Here is a 19684-nt window from a genome sequence, read left to right on the forward strand (position 1 = left end):
TAGACAAGGGGAATGGATACACCATGATATTTTCGGATTTTGCTAAAGCTTTTGACAGAATACAATATGACAGACTGCTGCATAAATTGGAGAAAATGGGTTTGGGTTATACAACATTAGCATGGATTAGAGATGCAAAAAGAGTATACCACTTTTTGATATCTGACTGACAGATATCAAAAAGTGGTACACCGGGGATCTGAGTCTGCAAGGTTTAAGGTAACAAGTGGTTGGTAAACTGTTATTCAATCTGTACATTAATGATATTGGGAAGGATTTGACAAAAGACATACAGTTATTTGCTGATGATGCAAAGATAGGCAGGGTAATCATGAATGCTGCTGATATGCAATCCTTGCAGAATGGTTTGAATAAGCTGGAATTGTGGGCATGGGAAAATGGGTGTCAGTTCAATGTCAGTAAATGTAAAGTCATTCACTTCGGCATGATTACCTATCCATTGTCATATTATATTGGTGGGATTATGCTTGAAGAAACGGATGAGGCTAGGGATCTTGGAGTGTTAATAGATAGGAAGTTGAAGTTCAGTGCCCGTGTGGCAAAGATTGCAAATACAACTCAAAAGATGATTGCAATGCTGAAACAAATATTCACATGTAAAGATAAGGATGTCGTTTTGTCTCCTTACAAGGCCTTGATAAGACCTAACTTGGACTATTGTGCGCAGGTCTGGTCTCCTGGTTTCCGATGTAATTCTGATATATTGGAGAGAGTACAAAGGCGAGTGTTAAAAATGATATCACGATTATGGAATACTGATTATGAAGACAGGTTGAGAATTTGTAGATTGTAGACACTAGCAAATAGGAGAAAGAGGGGTGATATGATTGAGACTTACAAACTGCTGAAAGAGTCATACAAGATTTCAATTGATGGGAATTTTGCAATATATGGAGGGTGGGGAAAGGACGAGAGGGCATCCTTGGAAGTAGGGAATGAAGGCTGCCAAGAAGGGTTTAAGGTCCAGATTTTTCTCTCAGAGGGTGGTGGAACGGAGAGATTCCAGAGGGATTGGAATGGATTGCCATTGGATGTTTTGAGTACAAGCAGTGTGAATGAATTCAAGAATAAGTAGCTGGTGTGTGTAGTATGTGGCCTCCTTGATGAGTCTCTGACTCCCTGGAAGTCTCTCTTAATAATAATAATAATAATAATAATAATTTGGTTGGAATTAAGTACCCTATAATAAATATGTAAACTATTTTTTGTAGCAAGTGCAGGCCTATGGTGTGAAGACGGTCCGTTCGGTTCCAGGTAAGTGCTAATCCCATTTTTATTTTCAGTTATTTTGGTAGTACATGTAAACCACTTTGTGTTGTCGTATTGTATAAGATATTAAAAACTATAGTACTTTTTCTTATCTTTTTTTTTTTTTTGCTATTTTAAATTTTCCCACATTCTGAATTTTTCACTCAAAAATCTTTAACTGAATTTCATCTGTTGGTTTTTCAAAAGATATAAAATTTTTCTGTTATAATTGCTGCTATTTATAGATCCAGAACCTTCTGACTGCGATACCCAACCAGACTTACCATCCCAATTTCAACTGAACATCGAATTAATAAATGCAGATGAGTACGGTTATTTTGCACAAACTTTGCATTATGACCAACCTAACAACAGAATAGCCTTAGTGCAGCCTAATGGAGAGATGTCGATATACAATCTAAATGCCAACGAAGTTCTGAACATAGCAGGTAAGACTTAGTAACTTTACTTGCAACAATAACCAGAAAAGAGTAGAGAGGAGGTTAGATTTGGTACTGAAATGTAACTCGTTCCACGAGCTGATATTTTGTTCACAATCGTGATTCCATTCATACAATTATGATATTTGAATTATGAAAAAGGAATAGTCAAATAATTTTGCATCTGCTATTTTATGTTATACGATCACCTGTGGATCCGCCACCTCTGATTCATTCCAGGTCCAACATGTACAGTCAAGGAAATACCAGAGCAGAACGATGACCCAATGGTCCATTACGCTACTGATTCTGAAGGAAAGAAGCAACTAGCGCCCCCTAACGAGTACATTTTATTTAACCGAAGTAATTCCGTGAGTAGCATACAAAGTTTATTATGCAATCGCATTGATTTCCTTGAACTTGTTAAGACTCCAGTGTAATATTTTACTAAACTGTTTATGTAAATATAATTTAATCTCATTGTTTCTTCTTTCTTTCTTTCAGAAATTTTCAAAATCTGAGTTATTAAACTTCCTTCCTGTCCAGCAATGGACAAGCAATCGCAATGTGGAGCAGTTAGGAGATTGCTATTTGGAGCATTACTTCATGGGTATGTATCATGGGATTATAATTATTCTATTTAAATATTTCATGAAATGCTTTAGCAAAACCATCCAACTTTATTCAGTTGACGAAAGGTGATCTGAATGTTCGTTTCTGGATAAATACTCACAAAGAGAATTTCAGTTCAATAGAATTGGTCGTCTCTGTTATACAGAAATTAATCTGAATTTTTCTTATCATGTACAGATCCACGATTGTCGGTTCTTCGTTGTAATTCCGAATGTTGTGGACCTTCCCCGGTGATGTTAAAAGGATGGTGCAGACGATCCAGTGATATCGTAAATGAACAACATATTCTCTACAAGTTTTCCGACTACAAGCCATATCTGGAAAATCAGGAAATATTTCAAGTGAGTAAACCATTTTTCGAAGCAAGAAATTTCTTAAGTGCTCATGGTTTGAGTAAAAGTGTGCTTCCCCCGGTGAGATCCAACAAAGAGATTTGTAATAACGTCTCTTCCCAGTAAGAGTCTTTCCCTTTTTTGCTGTTTCCTTGGAAAAACCTTATAATATTGTTGCCAATATTGTCTTTCTCCTTTTAAAATATATTGGAAAATATAATTGGAGTGCTCATGAGATTAAAACTGATCTGAGCTACTCGTTTCAGAGCGACGTATGTCTTCATGTGTCCTATCAAGACATAGGACAGCCCAGTTAAATGAAAACCGTACTTCCAATCTGAATGACTAAATCTAAATTAATGTGAAAAGCTATCGCCTGCATTTTGATAAACCTTTTATAAAAGATTAATTATATGTTCAGAAATCTCCTGTCGGACTTAGTTTCACAGAAAGCAGAATGTTGGACTTCGTCAACCTCCTCAAGTCATAAATATAAACTCAACTCGCTACCTACTGTTGGATGTCCTGAGTTTGGCTTGCAAATTTAAGTTAATAGATCGTGTTAAATTCAGTTTATTTCGTGTTCTTCTCATTTCTTAAAACTGGACCATTTATTGCGATTGATTATGTCAATTTTAATAAGAATCTCTGCTTACTAAAGTAGTTTTATAGCACGAACTATCGGTTAATTTTATCTTCTATTTTAGGAATTAATATAAGTTTTTATCCCTGATTAACAAACAATAATGCAGTCCTCGTAAATAACCCTCTATTGCCTTGTATTCCAAAAAAAGGAATACGCGGAGCTCTTTTAGCCATAACTAACTGCTGAAAGTTAAGGGAACGTAGCGTCCATGTTAGCTATCATTTAATCTTGAGACTATCGATTTTAGGAGTATCAGGAGGAGAGCAGACAACTTCCCCATCTCCTAATCCAAAACCCTAACACTAATACTCGGATTGATGTCTATAATGGTCTATAATTAATACGAACGGCAATTTACACGAACCAGAAATTTCAGTTCACATCTTTCCTCACAAGTTTTCTGACACTTCACGCATGAATCACACTTCACACGTCAAGGGTGCAGCTAAATTACAATATTGCGTGTGTGCACATATAAGTTTCCGGGTTACGGGAAACTCGTTTTCAGTACTAGAACGATAAATTGATTCCTATATTAGTGCCAATATACCAGCCTTTGTGGTTAGAAAAATAATGAATTAAATGATGAAACTATATGTAATACAAAAGTATGCAAATAAATTAAAATAAAAAATAAGATTTTCCTATTTATGTCTTAATTTTGTCACTATCTCGCTCTTTCTTGTTGGCTTCTTCGAAACTTTTTTTGTCCCATACATGTGCACGCAGTCACTTGAATTCATGTCGAAACTTGTATTCATAGAGGGCAGCAGTGCGCGTAGCTTCAATAGATTGAGAGATTGAAATCATAACATATACTTCTCGGTCTGAAGTTCAGAAACTGGTGCAGTGCAAGAGAAAAAGATGAAAATAAAAAGTGATTGGTTCCATTCTTAAAGTTTTGAAATTTAAATCACAGAATTATTTTTTTTTTAATTCGCTCATTTAATACACTCTTCTGACGTATAATAAACCTTTTATAGGCTTTTTCGAATGAACGTGAGTTGGCTGATCTCATACTGAAGTAGCAAGGTTTTTTCTCTCGGAAATTCGGGTTTTTCATTCCACATACAGAAATCAGCCTTCGAAACTCACGCAACTTACAAACAAAAAATACTAGTGGTGTAATGGGCAGAAATTAAAGTTTTGCTGAGTTACTAAATAACAAGGAGCTAATGGAAGATAGGAAAATGGTCAGCTGATCCACATATACCTAAAAACCTATAAAGATGACCAAACTCCGTTATTTCGATTTGCTTTTCTTAATAAGGAAGAAGAGATCGATTGCGTTAGAACAGAATGCACATATTAATTACTTGATCGTTTTTAAGCATGTCTGCAAAGAATCGTCAAACCAGGATCTTGAGTTTTCAAATCTTTACGGAAATAAGCTATGTGTTCATTTCATATTTGTTCACTTGTATTAATATATTGAACATCTTTACGATATTTTTCCCGCAGTTTATTAGGATGAATTCTAATAAACTGTCTAGAATGTGAACGGAACAAATATATGCTTGATTCATGTTTTTAGTTTTCAATGACCAATTCTTTAGTTCAACCCTTGACCCGAGGCCAAGTATTAAAATTATGGTTACGAAACCTAAACTAGGTAGGTCTTGGACCTTGAGAGCCTGTTAGTGTGCAAATTTTCATTATTTTTATAAGAGATTTAAAGTTACATTAATACTTTGTACATTATCATTCATCATTAGACTAAACTATGTTTTCTGCATTAAAATAGTCCGAAACCATTGCAACGATTTAGCTGGTGGCTCACTCTGCGATTCGATACAGTGGGTGCTCATAAGAAAGCGGAATCCCCAAGATGTATTTTGTATAAATAAATAAGAGTGTGAAAAAAACTATTATGACTCTAACTTCTCCGAAAATCGATTAGCAGCCGGTCTACGCCCTTTGTCGTCACCAATAGTGGAGTTCATGACTGTCGATGATTTTGAAGACAACGCAACAGACAAAGAGTATACGGCAGTCAACTACCGCCATATCGTGTTCCTAAATCCTTAACTTTTATATTATTGTATCAAATAATATGCGTTTTTAGTCAATTGTTAATTTTTATGGGATTAAAACCCAATTATGAGGCAGTAAAAAACACCTTACTTGACTTCGTCAACAATTAATTAACTGGGGAACCTGCTGAAAAAAGAAAAACAAATTTCCTTTGGTAGCTGACTAGAATCGAACCTATAACGGGCTTCTTTTCTGGACAAGAATTTTCAAAAAATTTTCAATTATTTTCTCTCTGCCTTTCTTCCAGTTAAAAATAAATATTCATTTGTTGCAATTGCAATTCTTGCAGCCACCTCCAGGAACATACTGTGAAGGACGATGTTCAGGGAAAGGTTTTCCCACTCTTCCTCATTATTTCAGCTTCGATTACTTGACTTATGTGAAGGAGATGGATATAGACCCGGTCTCGATGCACAAGAAGGTAAGTCCGATTTAAGTTTATTTTGCTTTGTTTAAAAAGACAACTCCATCAAAACGTTTAAAGTGATATCCTCTTTTCCGCACAGATATGGTACGACTCACTCACCAAGATGATAAAGATGGATGATTACTATGAGGACAATCTCTTCCTCTGGAGTTCCATAGTGTGGGACTTCAACTCAGGTAGGAATCTGTGAGCATGGATGTTAGCTTATAATAGAATTATAGTGGCCTGTTACAGATCAATGAAATAAATTACCGAAACACCGCGAGCTATAAAAATACACTTTTGTCGATTCCCCAATGCTCCTGGTGTGACTTAATTCGAAAAATAAATAATCCTTTTCCAGTAATTTTCAAGTATCCTTGCAGATTAATCAATGTTTGAATATTTCGTTGCCAAATATGCTATCACTGCGTTTTTTTTTCTTCAACAAACGCAGTAATATGCTATCCCTGCGTTTGTTGGAGACCTAAAACTCAATTGGAAGTCTGATATTTTTCCACGTAAAATAAGCAAAAATTTATTTTACCACGAAAGAAAATTATGCAATCTGTAGAACAGAGAAATTCTGCAAGAGAAAATGTAACAGAAAAATTTGGCAAATCTACCGAGAGCTATGGAGTGATATAAAGGGGAAAATGGTGAAAGTAAATCGGAAACAAAGGCAATGAACTGTCAATAATTACTGATGACATGAAATGGACTAACTGGAGCGAAATGGCCTCGGGAGAAACTTGCTTCTTGTTAACTCGCTAAAGAAGCTGACAAATACAGAACTGCTTAGCAGTCGATATGTCAGCTAAAGGAAGGAAGAAATTATTGATCCGAAAGCAAATATTAACAAGCCATTCTTTGGAGAATTACTGAGATTTGCAGAATGTTATTTTGGTTCCATTTATAAAATAAAACAGAAAGATCATATGAATAATAATAAAGATCGAAAAGGAAAACATAAAAAACCAGAAATGTATTTGTGTGTGGGTGGGTGGATGTGTTTTGGGATGATTCCTTAACTACGGGGAGGTGCGATCGGAAGCATGTCATGTTTTTTCAGAAAGCGAACTTTCTGGAGAAAATTCAGTAGATTTTTAGATATGCTGAAGATCTAAAATAATTATGTGAATTATTTTATTTAATTTTATTTATTTTCTGCTGCTTCTCAGAGTACACGCTCCTAAACGATTGTTTTACTATTGTAGGGGTGGTGTTCTCTCTGGTTCCTGAACTGGACAGCTGCACGCCCCAAAACATCACCGGAGAATTCCAAGTGGCCAACATGACTTTGCTTCCAGCAGTGATTTTCCCTCAGTTTGCTGATCAGGATCACGACAGTCCGGTTTATGTAGGCCAGGTAACATTCTCAACGATTAAATATTATAAAATTCTATTCTCTCTCTCTCTCTGTTGAAATTCCACGTCCATTTAAATGGATGAATGAGTGAACACTTTTTTATATTTTACATTTTACGAAGCCGCTTCAATAGCTTTATGCATCGGTATTTCTAAGCTACCATCTTGGCACGACTTGCTAAGTTCGACCTTACTTCTCTGTGTTATACAAACTTTTCTTCGTGAAAAAGTCACATGACTTAATGAGATAATAAACATTGTCGGGATGTGTGTTGCGCCATCTGTTATCATCAAACGTAATTATTCCGTCTTATATATAACAAATCAGAACACACTAACAACAATATTATTTAAGTCTACCCATTTCAAAGCGAATACAAGGGGTATGTTTCTCGAAGAGCAAAGAATGAATATAACTACAAAATTAATAACGGAAAAACTCACGGAAAAAGATTATTTAATTTAATAGTATAATTTTCGTTTGCGTGTCACAGGCATCTTCGGTACATTCTAAGCTCAAATTAAACAATAACTGACAATTCCAAAAAGCGCTACCTAAGTAGCTAATTTAAGATAACTAAAAAGGTGAATAAATTTCTTAACTAAAAATCAATATATATATATATATACAATAAAAAGTTAGGAAAGATTAGCTGATTTGTAAAGTACTATCTCCCATAAGGGGGATAGAAGTAAGCCGTCGGATCTGTTTAAGTTAGGAGAATGAAGTAGAGTTTCACATGTTTCTTTATAAAGGCGTTCCATGAGGAACTGACTTTTGTGGAGAACTCTTGTCTTTTTCCAATGAACTCTGTGTCTAGTGGTGATGGCATGTTCTGCAAGTCCAGACTGTTCAGGTTCAAGGTATTCAATATAAGATTGGTGTTCTTCTAATCGAATAGAGGCAGTTCTTCCGGTTTGTCAGAAATAAAACAATCCACAAGAGCAAGGAATCTGGTAGACACCTGGATAATTAAGATGGGGAAACCTGTCCTTAGGAGAAGTGAGAAAGGTGGAGATTTTTCTGAACGGTCGAAAGGCAACAAAAATATTAAAGTGGTTTTAAAACTTTTGCAATGCTTTCACTAATGCCTTGTACATTAGGGACAGGAAATGCGCGTTATTTCTTCTGTATTTGAAGAGGAAAAGGAAGAGGAAGAGAGAGAGCTAATAGAGTTATAACGTACACATTTCTTTTTCAGAGACAAATCAGCTCCGCTATGTATGATGTGTGGACTATCAAAGAAAACCATGAAGATGGAGAAGTAACAGTACAAGATATTCACTTCGTCCAGGTAAGTCTGGATCCTTTCCAGTTCTTCTCATGCCATTCTAGAAATAAGAGCATTAAAATACAATGTCTAAATGACTAGTTCGATGGTAACATAGTCAAGTACAATTAACCTTATGTTGGTCATGGAACTTGTGCAGTAGTGTCGGTTGTATGAATGTATCCAGATTACTTTGAACTGTAAAGCAATATAATAAATAAATAAATATGTAATTCTTTGCCCTTTTGTTCAATAAAAAGTTTAAGGTCCTCGAGAAGACATACACGTGCTTTTTTATTGGGGAATTTGAAAGAGTCCGTTCTCAATGAATGGGGAATTTGTTCTAATTGAATAGAATGTATACTGAGGAGTAATAAGTAAAGTGGGTGCTAAACACCTAGCTTCGATGAGTCAATACTGAGTTGAACTCATTTAGTTTTCTTTAATAAATGTTATTTGAGTTCAGATTACGCCAAATGTAACTTCATTGTATGTGCTGTTGCAGGATATGCCTAATACCGAGATGCGCCTTGCGGTGATCAATTTGTTTTTCTATGACTACAGTACTGCAAGTGACCCAAAGGTAAGTTAAAGCGTTGTGTGAATGATTGTGATATCAATTAAATGCGAGCTAATAATGCCAATTTCTCTGTTCATATGCCGTCTTTCTCATAAAGAGATGATCTAATTGGTACTACTCCCCTGTTCACTACAGGGAAGTGTTGTTATGTGAGTTATGAGAATAGAGTATACAGTACCCCCCCTTAGATGAGTCCTTGGTTTCTTTAAAGGTATCAGGCAATAATAATAATGACTTCTGTCGTAATTTTTTATATTGCTGTGAGACCACCTACCGTTAAATGTGAAGTATATCTCATGCGCAGATAATTAATATTATTAGACTTAAAAATACAGCTTTCCTGTATTAGAAAACTGACTGACTGGAGAAATATAAAAATCGAGAAAAATCAAACTCCAGAGAAAGAATAATTTTGTGAATTTGTAGCATAAAAATAAAAAATTCTATTACACAAAAATGTATTATAAATTTCGTACAAATTATATTTCAATGTGTTTTTAGCAAAAGTTACAAATCTTTTAAGGACATAGCTAAGGAATTAATGCACAGTACAGCAAATTATGCTGAGACATTTCAGTATGCAGTATGTCCACCTGAACTGCGATGCAGCTCTCACAAAGTCGTACCATCCTTAGCACAAAGCGATTCAGGAGTTCTCGATGCAAACTGCTCCACTCCTCCATCACAGCAAGCATAAGGCCTTTTTATTTTCTGGAAGGGAATTTTGAGCAACAATATCTCTCTTTTGCACGTGTTCCATGGGGGTTGAGATGTAGGGAGTGTGCTGGCCACTCGTTTCGATTAATATCCTCGGTCTCCAGAAGTTTCTCTACTGCTCATGCACAATGTGGTGTGAGAGTGTCATCCATAAAAATGAATTCTTCGCCCACAGCACCACGGAACAATCGAACATGAAGTTGGAGAACTGCGTTGCAATATCTTACCACTCATAGTCCCTTTTTCCAGCACCTGTAGCTCTGGGCGCTCATTAAGCATAATGCCTCCTTATACATACCCCCCAAACCATCGTAGCTGTCCCTTTCAAAACCATTCTTGCAATGGTAAGCAGTAACACATTCACGCCATATCAAGTGTCGTCTAGAATCGGAGGAAAGACTAAATTGACTCATTTGTAAAGAGTATTGTTCATTAGCCCATTGGTGTCTTGTCCAATATTTACGGATAAAAAACACCACTTAAAAAGTGCTCTAACATCAGCTGTGGATAAAGGCACTACAGGCCTTCTGGCGTGTAGGCCTGCTTGTCGCAGACATCTTGCCATAGATTGGCGGGATATACGCGTAACTATACTTGAATGAAGCCGACTCGCAAGCTGACTTGTCGTAGTGCGTCTATTACGTTTTGCTGTTATAACCAAAAATCTGTCTTCATGCTCCGTAGTAAAGCGAGAGAGACCTCTTAGCAAACGTCTGGAACACATTCCATGGGATTGAAATGCTGCCCAGAGCCTGGGTAGAAAGCTATGTGAAATTCCAAACTCTCTGGCATTATCCGTAATTCTGCGACCTTTTTTAAGCTTTCCAATAATTCTTTCCCGCGTGAAGTCATCTACACGATGTCTTTGAGACATTACAGGACATCCAAGTTTGTAACTTTATACCTTCACGAAAAGAGTTCCTTCGAACACAACTCGCTTCGCGCAGGCTTTAACCTTTTTTCCCTGAGTACTAGCACGTGATCAGTTTGCACGCGATTAGAAAATTTGAATGTGTATCCGCTTTGAAAACCGTCAGTTATATAAACTGCCACAAGCTGATTCGTTTGAAAAGATTACAACTGAATTTGCAGTTGTAATCTTCAGAAATAGTGTTCATCCTTACGTTTCGAACATCAGTGTGAGTGTGCTAACAGTTGCTTGTTTCGTAAATATCTTTGGTGTTCGATATGTTTATTTTGTGTCACTATGCCGAACATTGAAGATATTTTCTATATTCTTTTTTCTATCTAAATAAAGAAACAAATAGAAATAAGTTACTGGCATTATTTTAGTAAAGGAAAGTATTTTTTTTTATTCCAGGTTATCGTTACGAAGCGTCAAGAAATTAATAACTTCAGGTCTTCTCCTCGTGATTGGTCGGCTTTTGACGTGTCCAAATGCTTTAACGAATCAAATAAACTCCGGATTGAAATTACTTTCAAAGGTACAGCTTCTTATTGTGGTACTTTTTGCACACTTGCGAGGGGGGTTTCGAAAGTAATTCCAGTGAATACAACAGCAAGTGCGGTGTGAATGGCCTCGACAGTGTCGTCTTGTTTTGTCGTTTCTATCCTTCGCTTCGGGTCAGTATACTGTGGTGCGCGATCGAAATCGGTTTTCGTGTGCTACTGCATTACAACTAAACACTACATTAACGATTTAATCGAATCATAACAGAATTTTGTTTCGATGGAGTGTGAGCATGTTTTGGTATCGCGTCAGTTGACTGGCGAAAAAAAAAACGAACCACACTAGAAATTCGTCACTGATTGCTTCAAATTCCAAATGGAAGGCAATGAGTATCTTCACAATATCTTGAATGGGGACGTAAATTAGATCCTTCGTTATGATCGAAAATGACATCACAATCTGCGGAATATCGACACGTTACCTTATCGATTGCGAAATGTTAAAAATTCAACCTTCCTTCGGAAAGTGCATCCTGACTGTCCTAAAAGACAGTCGCATTCCAGCACTAAATGGCGAAACGGACGACAAGAAATTCACAGAGATATGTAAAGGCCTTGAGAAAGATGAAACAAACGAAGGGATCGTGATTTTATTGTGAGACAGATTGATTTTGCAAAGAGGCCATACAGGATTGAATTGATTTGAAGGGTACCGGAGAGATGGGAATTTGAAGTTGTGGAACATCCTCCTTACCGCCTGCCTTGGCCCCATCGGACTTCTAGTTATTTCCTAAATTGACGACACATCTGAACGGTATTTATTTTGAAAATGACGAACAGGTCAAAGCAGAGGTGAGACAATGGTTCCAAAAACAACTAGAGAATTTTTTGTTACTATGACGACTTTCAAAACTTAGTATACAGCGGAGCAAATATATTGAAGGAGGTGAATAACGTGGAGAAATAGTTTACGAAAATAAAGTAGACATTTCAAACTATCTTTTGATTTTTGTTTCATCGGCGCAGCTCTTTTAGGTAAGGAGCTGAGCTCTCACAACAGAGACATTACTTTCGAAACGCTCCTTGTTGTTCATGTGTATGTGTGTGTGTGGGGGGGGGAGTTCTCTGTGAGAAGACAGACCCAGTGAGTAACTGAGTACCAAAAAATTAGGATTAGATGAATTGGATTAACATTTGAATTGATATACAAAAGTAAAATATCATCCATTGGTACGGTCACACGCAACAAGTAGATTAAAGACCAGTTGTAATAGAAATTTGAGAATCTCTTATTTGTATGTGGAGCTACTTTATTCCATTCATTCCCTCATATGACCTAATTCCACAGAGTATTTGGGCAGATGGCACATTGCAACTACCAAACTGAAATGCGCTGTGGAACAAATGCAGACAGCAGTCTGAAATTACACATTCAGTCTGCTGTCTGCAGACTGAATTAATGTCTATGATAAAAAGCCAAACGGCTATTTTTTTCTGGCGTAGTTTAATTAAATTATTAAGGGGATAAAACTCCCTTATTATTTTACAGCCAGTATGCGAAACTCTGAGATCGAAAACTACCATCTAAGAGTTTCATGCCGAAGAACTATCGGCGAATCCAAGCGTAAGTGAACACCTGGTAGTACAACACCAAGGCAACTCGAAGCAAAGGTGGAGAAAGCTCCCTCACTATCCTTGATATTTTCTCATAATGTAAAACACAGCTCCTAGGAGATGTAATACTGCCTTACATATGAGGAGAGGTCACTACTCAGACTGGTTTCAAACTTTTTTGAGATCTCATCAGTCAGTAGGTAGACCTGGATGACATCAAAGTCCTTATAAGTACTGGCTTAAAGGGGCGAAGCAAGAATGCTTTTCATCTTCCCCGTTATCTGTAGAGGACAGTGTAGGGATAAGGTGTTATTGAGCTATTAAAACTCTGATCATGGCAAGAGGGTAGCAGCAATAGCCGAGCCTCAGTTAGAACTTCATTGGCTACAGCAATGCCATCCGTTACCCTCCAAGGGTCTCCTCCTCAATTCCTTTCCTGAACTGATATCAAAGTTTAAGTGAAAAGAACTTACATACCTTTACTATACGAATGCCAGAAAGGTGTGCCTATATATTATAACTAAGATAAAAAGCCAAATGGCTATTTTTTCTGGCGAAGTTTAATTAAATTAAGTGGATAACAATCAATTATTATTTTGTAGCAAGTATGCGAAACTGTGAGATCGAAAATCACTTACGCTTGGATTCGATAGTTCTTCGGCATGAAACTCTTAGACGGTAGTTTTCGATCTCAGAGTTTCGCATACTGGCTGTAAAATAATAAGGGATTTTTATCCCCTTAATTTGAATTAATGTCTGTCAGAGCCATGCAAAGGAGAGGGCGTACCCTCATGGGAAGGGGATTTTTCCCATGCTCCAAAGAAAAGGGCGTTATATTTGCATTCTCATTTCCATAAAAAAAGAACTAATCAGTACAGAAATAGTTTCATCACCATCTCTGAATCAAGTCCCGTACATAACACATTTAAACAGAGTATTCTTGTTGTTGTAATGTAGCATCCAGTTGTTTTCGACTCTTGGTGATCTTGTAAACAAAGGCTCTCCGTTCCATTCGGCCTCTTGTCCTTTCTTTCCGTAATTGTAAGTCCAAGTTGGTAAGTTTTTTCATGTTGTCCATCCAACTGTTTTGTGGTCTTATTCTCATTCCGTCAGCATAACTGTCTTTTCCATTGAATCATCAGCTCGCATGAAATGTCCAAAGTACTTCTGTTTAGCGACCAATGCCTCCAAGGAGCATTCTATTTTTCGATGCTCTCTAAAACCTTCTTATTGGCCATTCTTGCAGTGGGATTCTTTCATGGGATTCTTAATAGTCTCCTCTACGCACATAATTCAAAGGAATCAATTCGCTTTCTATCTTTCTTCTTAATAATCCAGTTTATACATTCATACATCACTACTGGAAATATTATTGTTTTGACAATTCTATCTTTCGTGGCCTTACTCACACCTCTATCTTTCATTATTTTTTGTCTGGCTGAAATTGGTTTTTTCTCCCCTAGACTATCCTTCTTTTAATTTCGTCTTTAAATTTACTGTCATTTCTGATTCTGGATCCCAGTAAATCACAACTACCATCGATTTATTTCTATTTTATCTTCCTTTATTATAAACTCATCTAAATTGCCAGAGGCCATCACTTTTGCCTTGCTGATGTTTGCATTAAATTAGCCTTTTTTTACTATTCCTCTTAACCAATAGAATCAATCGCTTTTTCTCAGTTTATTCATTGAGGGTTGGATCATCTGCTTATCTTAAATTATTTTTTCTGTCACCGGTCATAATTCCAGCTGGATCAAGGTCTCTAAGTTAGTCATTCCCATAACACATTCATTATAAATATTAAAAAGGGAGCACAACAGTATACAACCCTACCGCACCCCTTTTTCCACTCGAACGCTGTCTGTTTCTCCAAAGGCTCTCCCTCCCAACACGGCCTCATCCTTTCTTTCAGAAATTTTAAGTTCAAGTTAGTAAGTTTATACTGAAGCCTCTTGGTTGTCAAACAGTTCTCTTATCAAGAGAATCAGTCACTCGGGGATCCCCATTGATCTCATTATAACCCACAGTCTCTTGTGATCCACGCAATCAAAAGCTTTCTTACGGTTGATATAAAGTTACTATCCGCGCCTTTAGCCAAGTGGCTTTGCGCTTCGCAACCCTATACCTGGGGAGGGAGTGTCCTAGGTTCGATTCCCGTCGACGACGTGAGGAGCTTAAGGATCTGCCATATCCAAGTTAGTGGGTCTTGAGCGTGAACAGTAAGGTTTTTCCCACCAGTTTATCTGGCGTTTTTCATCCCGCAAAAGACAAACCGGCCTTGTGAACACACGGGCTACAGTCATAGGATATAGTACAGCAAGAAAAGCAACTGAAAACCACCTTGCTCACAGTCATTTCCTAGAAGGTGGCGTATATATTAGTTGCCCATAAACAGCCGAAAGACTATAACCACAACAACAACATAAAGTTATTACAACTGTTGATTATATTATATGTTGTTACCTATCCTATTAACTCTAATTAATCTACATCATAACTTGTTTTCATGATTTCCTTTACGGTAATATTATTTCTCGGTTATTTCAGGTCCCCAATTTATAGAAGAAACGAGAACTGCTGCGCATTTTGTGGAGCAACTGCAAGTGGAGCTCGTAGAAAAACTGAAATTGTCAGCTATTCGGTTTAGCGAAATGAAGGTAAGGAGATCCGTTGGAGTGTGCATGCGTGATTGCCTAATATTATAAGATTATAATAACTTTCAGAGGTTATTATAATATATTATAAATTCGAATAAAAATCGGTATAATATTTTTATTTATTTTATTGTGGAAGTATCTAACATGTTAACAATAGGGCATTCGAAACTAAACGAAAATTAAATACGACAGCGGTACGAAAGTCATGCATCCTGTTTTTTTTTTTTTTCCTCTTTAGTTGTTGTTCGAGAGCAGCAGAAAACTTTATACGTCGACGAGTGAATGGTAGTACTCTCTGCTTTCACCACGGCGAGTGGTGCAGCAATCTTTCACATGAAAGCAACTTTAAGTAGTTCAAAATGGCGACTTTTAGAGATGCATGTATGAAACTGAGAGTGGGGATTCAATTCGTTGCTATGGAAGATGCAAGTCCGATGATAATTCATACCGTCCCAAAAATGTATGCATGGAGACGATATGTGGACGTGAGCACAGTTAGTCTCCGGATCAAATACTTTAAGAAGGTGAAACCGATTGCAGAGCTCACCAGCTTCGAAGCTGGTGAGCAAAGACAAAGAATAAGAGTCGCATTGATACGCTGATCAAGAAGGATCGTTGCATCCCAACTTGTGAATTTGTGCCGCGCTGTCTGCGTGGCACAAACAGCAGAGAAAACTATCCAGTGAGAACAAAGAAGCCTGGACAGTCACATGTCATCTGCACGGAACTTCTCTAGCACTACAAGAATGAGGGGGAAAACTCCTCTAATGAGGCTACAATTCTGAAAATGAAGTGACAGTCGATGAAATGACATTAAAATTACATGAACGACGCTTTCCTTCTTCATGACTAAGGCCTCACACCAGTTTAAGTACAAGGGATGCGATATTTGGCTGGAATGATCTTCTCCATCTCGCCGATGGCCAGGATCGGGCATCTTCTGACTACTACCCGATTTCCCTCTGAAGGGTGCATTCCGAGGACAGAATTTCGTAGATGACACGAAGGAACTGATCCAAGCTGCTCAAGAAAAGCTTCAACGTTAGGAAAAACTTATGGGTTCGGCATACAATGTCCGTCAGCAATGTCAAAAGTGTTTCCGGAATGACGGAAACTTGAAAAATGCTCTCGCGAAACATCGATAATTCCGTCATTTGTGACAGAATTACTTTTACATGTAAAAGTTAGTATTAAATAAATTCCATTTTCTGAGAAAAAAAAATAGAAGGAAGTAGTTTTGTACAGCCCCTCGTATATTAAATAGTCTGTACTTTTGTACGACGTCCGATTCGGAATGGGATATTAAAAGTGCAATTTCGTGCACTCTCGTTCGCAGTATTTCTCTGATAATGTTGGTACTGTGAACGAAGAAATAGTGAAAATTTTCACCATCATAATATAAAAGCGAAGGACACAGATTATATATTTTTTTTAAAAAAATGGTGGTTAAAGTTCAAGCATAATACTCTTAATATAAAAAGTCGAACAATTCATGCAAAAAAAAAAAAAAAAAAACGAAGATTGTGATTTAAATGACGTATGTTTTTCGCAAATTCATTGTTGTCTCTTTTTCTTAATTTCTTTTAAGTATTGTCTTATCCATCACTGAATAAGCCTCTTTTAACCTTGAAGGTGTTTCAAGCATCCTCCGAAGAGCTTGTAGTGTCCATGGTGTTATTGGAGCATCCTACAGTTCTGGGTAAGTGTAATTAAAAAGAAGTAATCTTACAGCATGTCCTATTACCGTACAACATTATGAAATACATGTTTAAAAAAAGTTGTTTTTAATTTTTATTTTACTAAATGTAAAATTGAGCGAACTTCCTCCATACCAATGTAATGATTCTGCGTTTGATTAGGAAGACCTGGGTTGGAATCCCGTTTACAACGAAAAGAACTTACATAATTTACGTATGTAAATAGAAAGATCTTCCTCTCGTAATCCAGGATTGTTTTTAATTCTGTAAAACAAACCAGCTGTCGAACACGCGACTAAGGACACAGCAGACAATGGACTTGAAATAGGGTTACCTGCCTATTTAACTGAATTAACTGGCAAAATAGGCACACATAGTTGTAACATGTAAAATGAATTTCAGAGTAAATAGACGACACAAAACTTTAAACATAGTCAATGAGACTTTTCTTATTCGCAGCCTATTTTAAAATTAATTAACAAGAAATAAGCAGGTCACTGAAACCTTTAGGAATCCCAAGCCAAATTAATCGACGTGTATTATTATCCATAGCACATTTATTGTTCGTGGCTACTAAAAATTAATAATTTGAATTAGTTTATTGAAATTAATACTGTATTCTACTGTGCGCATGAGCAATTATAACATATTACGTAGTATTTCATCATCTGTCGAGTCGGAAGAAAATCTATTATTTACAGATGGAAGAACAAATAAAGCGAAATAACAGCCCTTACAATATAAAACACATTTGAATAATAATAATAATAATAATAATAATAATAATAATAATAATAATAATAATAATAATAATAATAATGTACGTATATTTGCACAAGTTTCTAAAGAATCGATTATATTTTCTTTTTTTTTCCCCTACTCAAGGATATGGAGAAATATCCGAAGAACCAACAATAGCTTCGGCTTACGAAAATCTGAAAAGAATCGTTTCAAGCGGAGAATTAAAATTTACCATTACTGGTGAAGCCGAGGTAAGTGGACTAAAGTCAAACAAATGGCTTTGTACTGATTTATTATAATAGGAATGCTGACTGGTTGTCGTAATATTGTTTGATTGCTTCATAATTCTACAATATCACTGTAGTTGAAAGTTATAACATCCTTGATTGATATTTTACTTCATGCTCATAACAGAAATGCATAACAGGGAAAGAATGAGATATAACCACAAGGTCTTTGTGTTTATAAGAGTATTTATACAACCTTTACAACAATTTATAAAACAATCTTATATAACAACCTATAAAACAACCTTTTACAACCTATACAAAACTTTTCAGGGGCGAGAGAGAGAGAGAGACAGAGAGAGAGAGAGAGAGAGGGAGAGAGTATGGAAGACAACTGTAACCATCTCGTAGCCCTAAACTCTGACAACGTTATTATTGTCCGTACTAGTGTGTGTGTTCTGAGGTCTATTTTTGAGATATAATTAAAAAACTTGAGTTTATGGGAAAAAAAATTCCTACCTGTCTCTGCAAAACTTGACTACCTGGGGAAGCGGCTGAAGAAAGACAGAAAAAATTACTGGAGAAGTTTTGGAGACAAGAATCGAACCTTCAACGATTTTCTTCTAACATCCTAGCGCTATGGATCCAAACGTCATTTCCACACATCTACAATTTAAAAGACTACAATAAACCAGCTTGACCGTATAAAGTTCGTATATATTTCAGCATCTTAATTCGTAATCTATGTTATTTGGTTGGCATTATGTACCCATAATAAACACGTAAACTATTTTTTACATGTACTGAATAAACTTCTGATAAACGATATCAGGGGGATACTGTTTATCCGAAGTTTATTCTGTACATTTAAAAAAAAATCGTTGAAATACCGTATTCCAATGTATGGATATGCTTCTCATTCAAAAGACCGACCATCAGAAAATTATTGGAAACGTTTTTCTTACTTGTTACATATTGCCTTTAGTAATTATTGCATGAAATATTTATTATAACATTTAAATCTTTCAATTTAGATGTTATAATAGATGTTACTATCTTAATATTTGTTTTTTTTTCTGCTTTGTAACAGGCGCGGGCCTATGGTCTGAAGACTGTCCGCTTGGTTCCAGGTAAGTGCTAATCCCACTTTAACTTTCAGTTATTTTGGTTGTACATGTAGACCACTTTGTGTTGTTGCATAAGATATTAAAAACTATAGTTCTTTTTCTTAACAACTCTTTTTTTCGAAAATACCTTAACGACTTCAGCGACAGACTAAAATTTACCATAGAAACAGAACATGATGAATCCATCAGTTTCCTAAACCTGACATTAGTTAGAACAAACAACGAAATGGCCACAAAAATATTCCACAAACCCACACATATGGGAAACTACCTCCACTTCAACTCATACCATCCTTATTCTATTAAGAAATCAGTCATCCTAGCACAGTTTATAAATGCTTACAAGTTTTCGACTACAGGTAATTATCTCAACACACAAATAAAGAAGTTAACACAGATTTTTCAAAATCGAAACTACCCAACACAGCTAATAAATTTTACGCAAAAAAAACAGCAGAAACCCGTCAAAACAATCCAACAACCAAAAAAAAAAAAAAACTTCCCAACGAAAA

At 36.3% G+C, this 19684-nt stretch overlaps 1 protein-coding gene across 2 annotated transcripts in view; it reads left to right on the forward strand.

Annotated features, from left to right (window-relative positions):
- Positions 1 to 19684, forward strand: part of LOC150100994 (uncharacterized) — an 80541-nt gene that overhangs the window by 22826 nt on the left and 38031 nt on the right. For both annotated transcript variants that reach the window (XM_090401573.1, XM_090401574.1), the window contains exons 13-27: positions 1233 to 1275; positions 1515 to 1718; positions 1950 to 2080; positions 2214 to 2319; positions 2520 to 2683; positions 5644 to 5775; positions 5861 to 5957; positions 6978 to 7129; positions 8331 to 8423; positions 8905 to 8982; positions 11018 to 11141; positions 15271 to 15380; positions 17013 to 17079; positions 17963 to 18069; positions 19136 to 19175. In XM_090401573.1, coding sequence (XP_090257699.1) covers positions 1233 to 1275; positions 1515 to 1718; positions 1950 to 2080; positions 2214 to 2319; positions 2520 to 2683; positions 5644 to 5775; positions 5861 to 5957; positions 6978 to 7129; positions 8331 to 8423; positions 8905 to 8982; positions 11018 to 11141; positions 15271 to 15380; positions 17013 to 17079; positions 17963 to 18069; positions 19136 to 19175 — 1648 coding nt within the window. The remainder of the gene's footprint in view (positions 1 to 1232; positions 1276 to 1514; positions 1719 to 1949; positions 2081 to 2213; positions 2320 to 2519; positions 2684 to 5643; positions 5776 to 5860; positions 5958 to 6977; positions 7130 to 8330; positions 8424 to 8904; positions 8983 to 11017; positions 11142 to 15270; positions 15381 to 17012; positions 17080 to 17962; positions 18070 to 19135; positions 19176 to 19684) is intronic.

This window comes from Typopeltis vanoorti, chromosome 12, assembly GCF_054136105.1.
Source record: "Typopeltis vanoorti isolate ZY-2024b chromosome 12, IOZ_Tvanoo_1.0, whole genome shotgun sequence".
NCBI classification, from domain to species: Eukaryota; Metazoa; Arthropoda; class Arachnida; order Uropygi; family Thelyphonidae; genus Typopeltis; species Typopeltis vanoorti.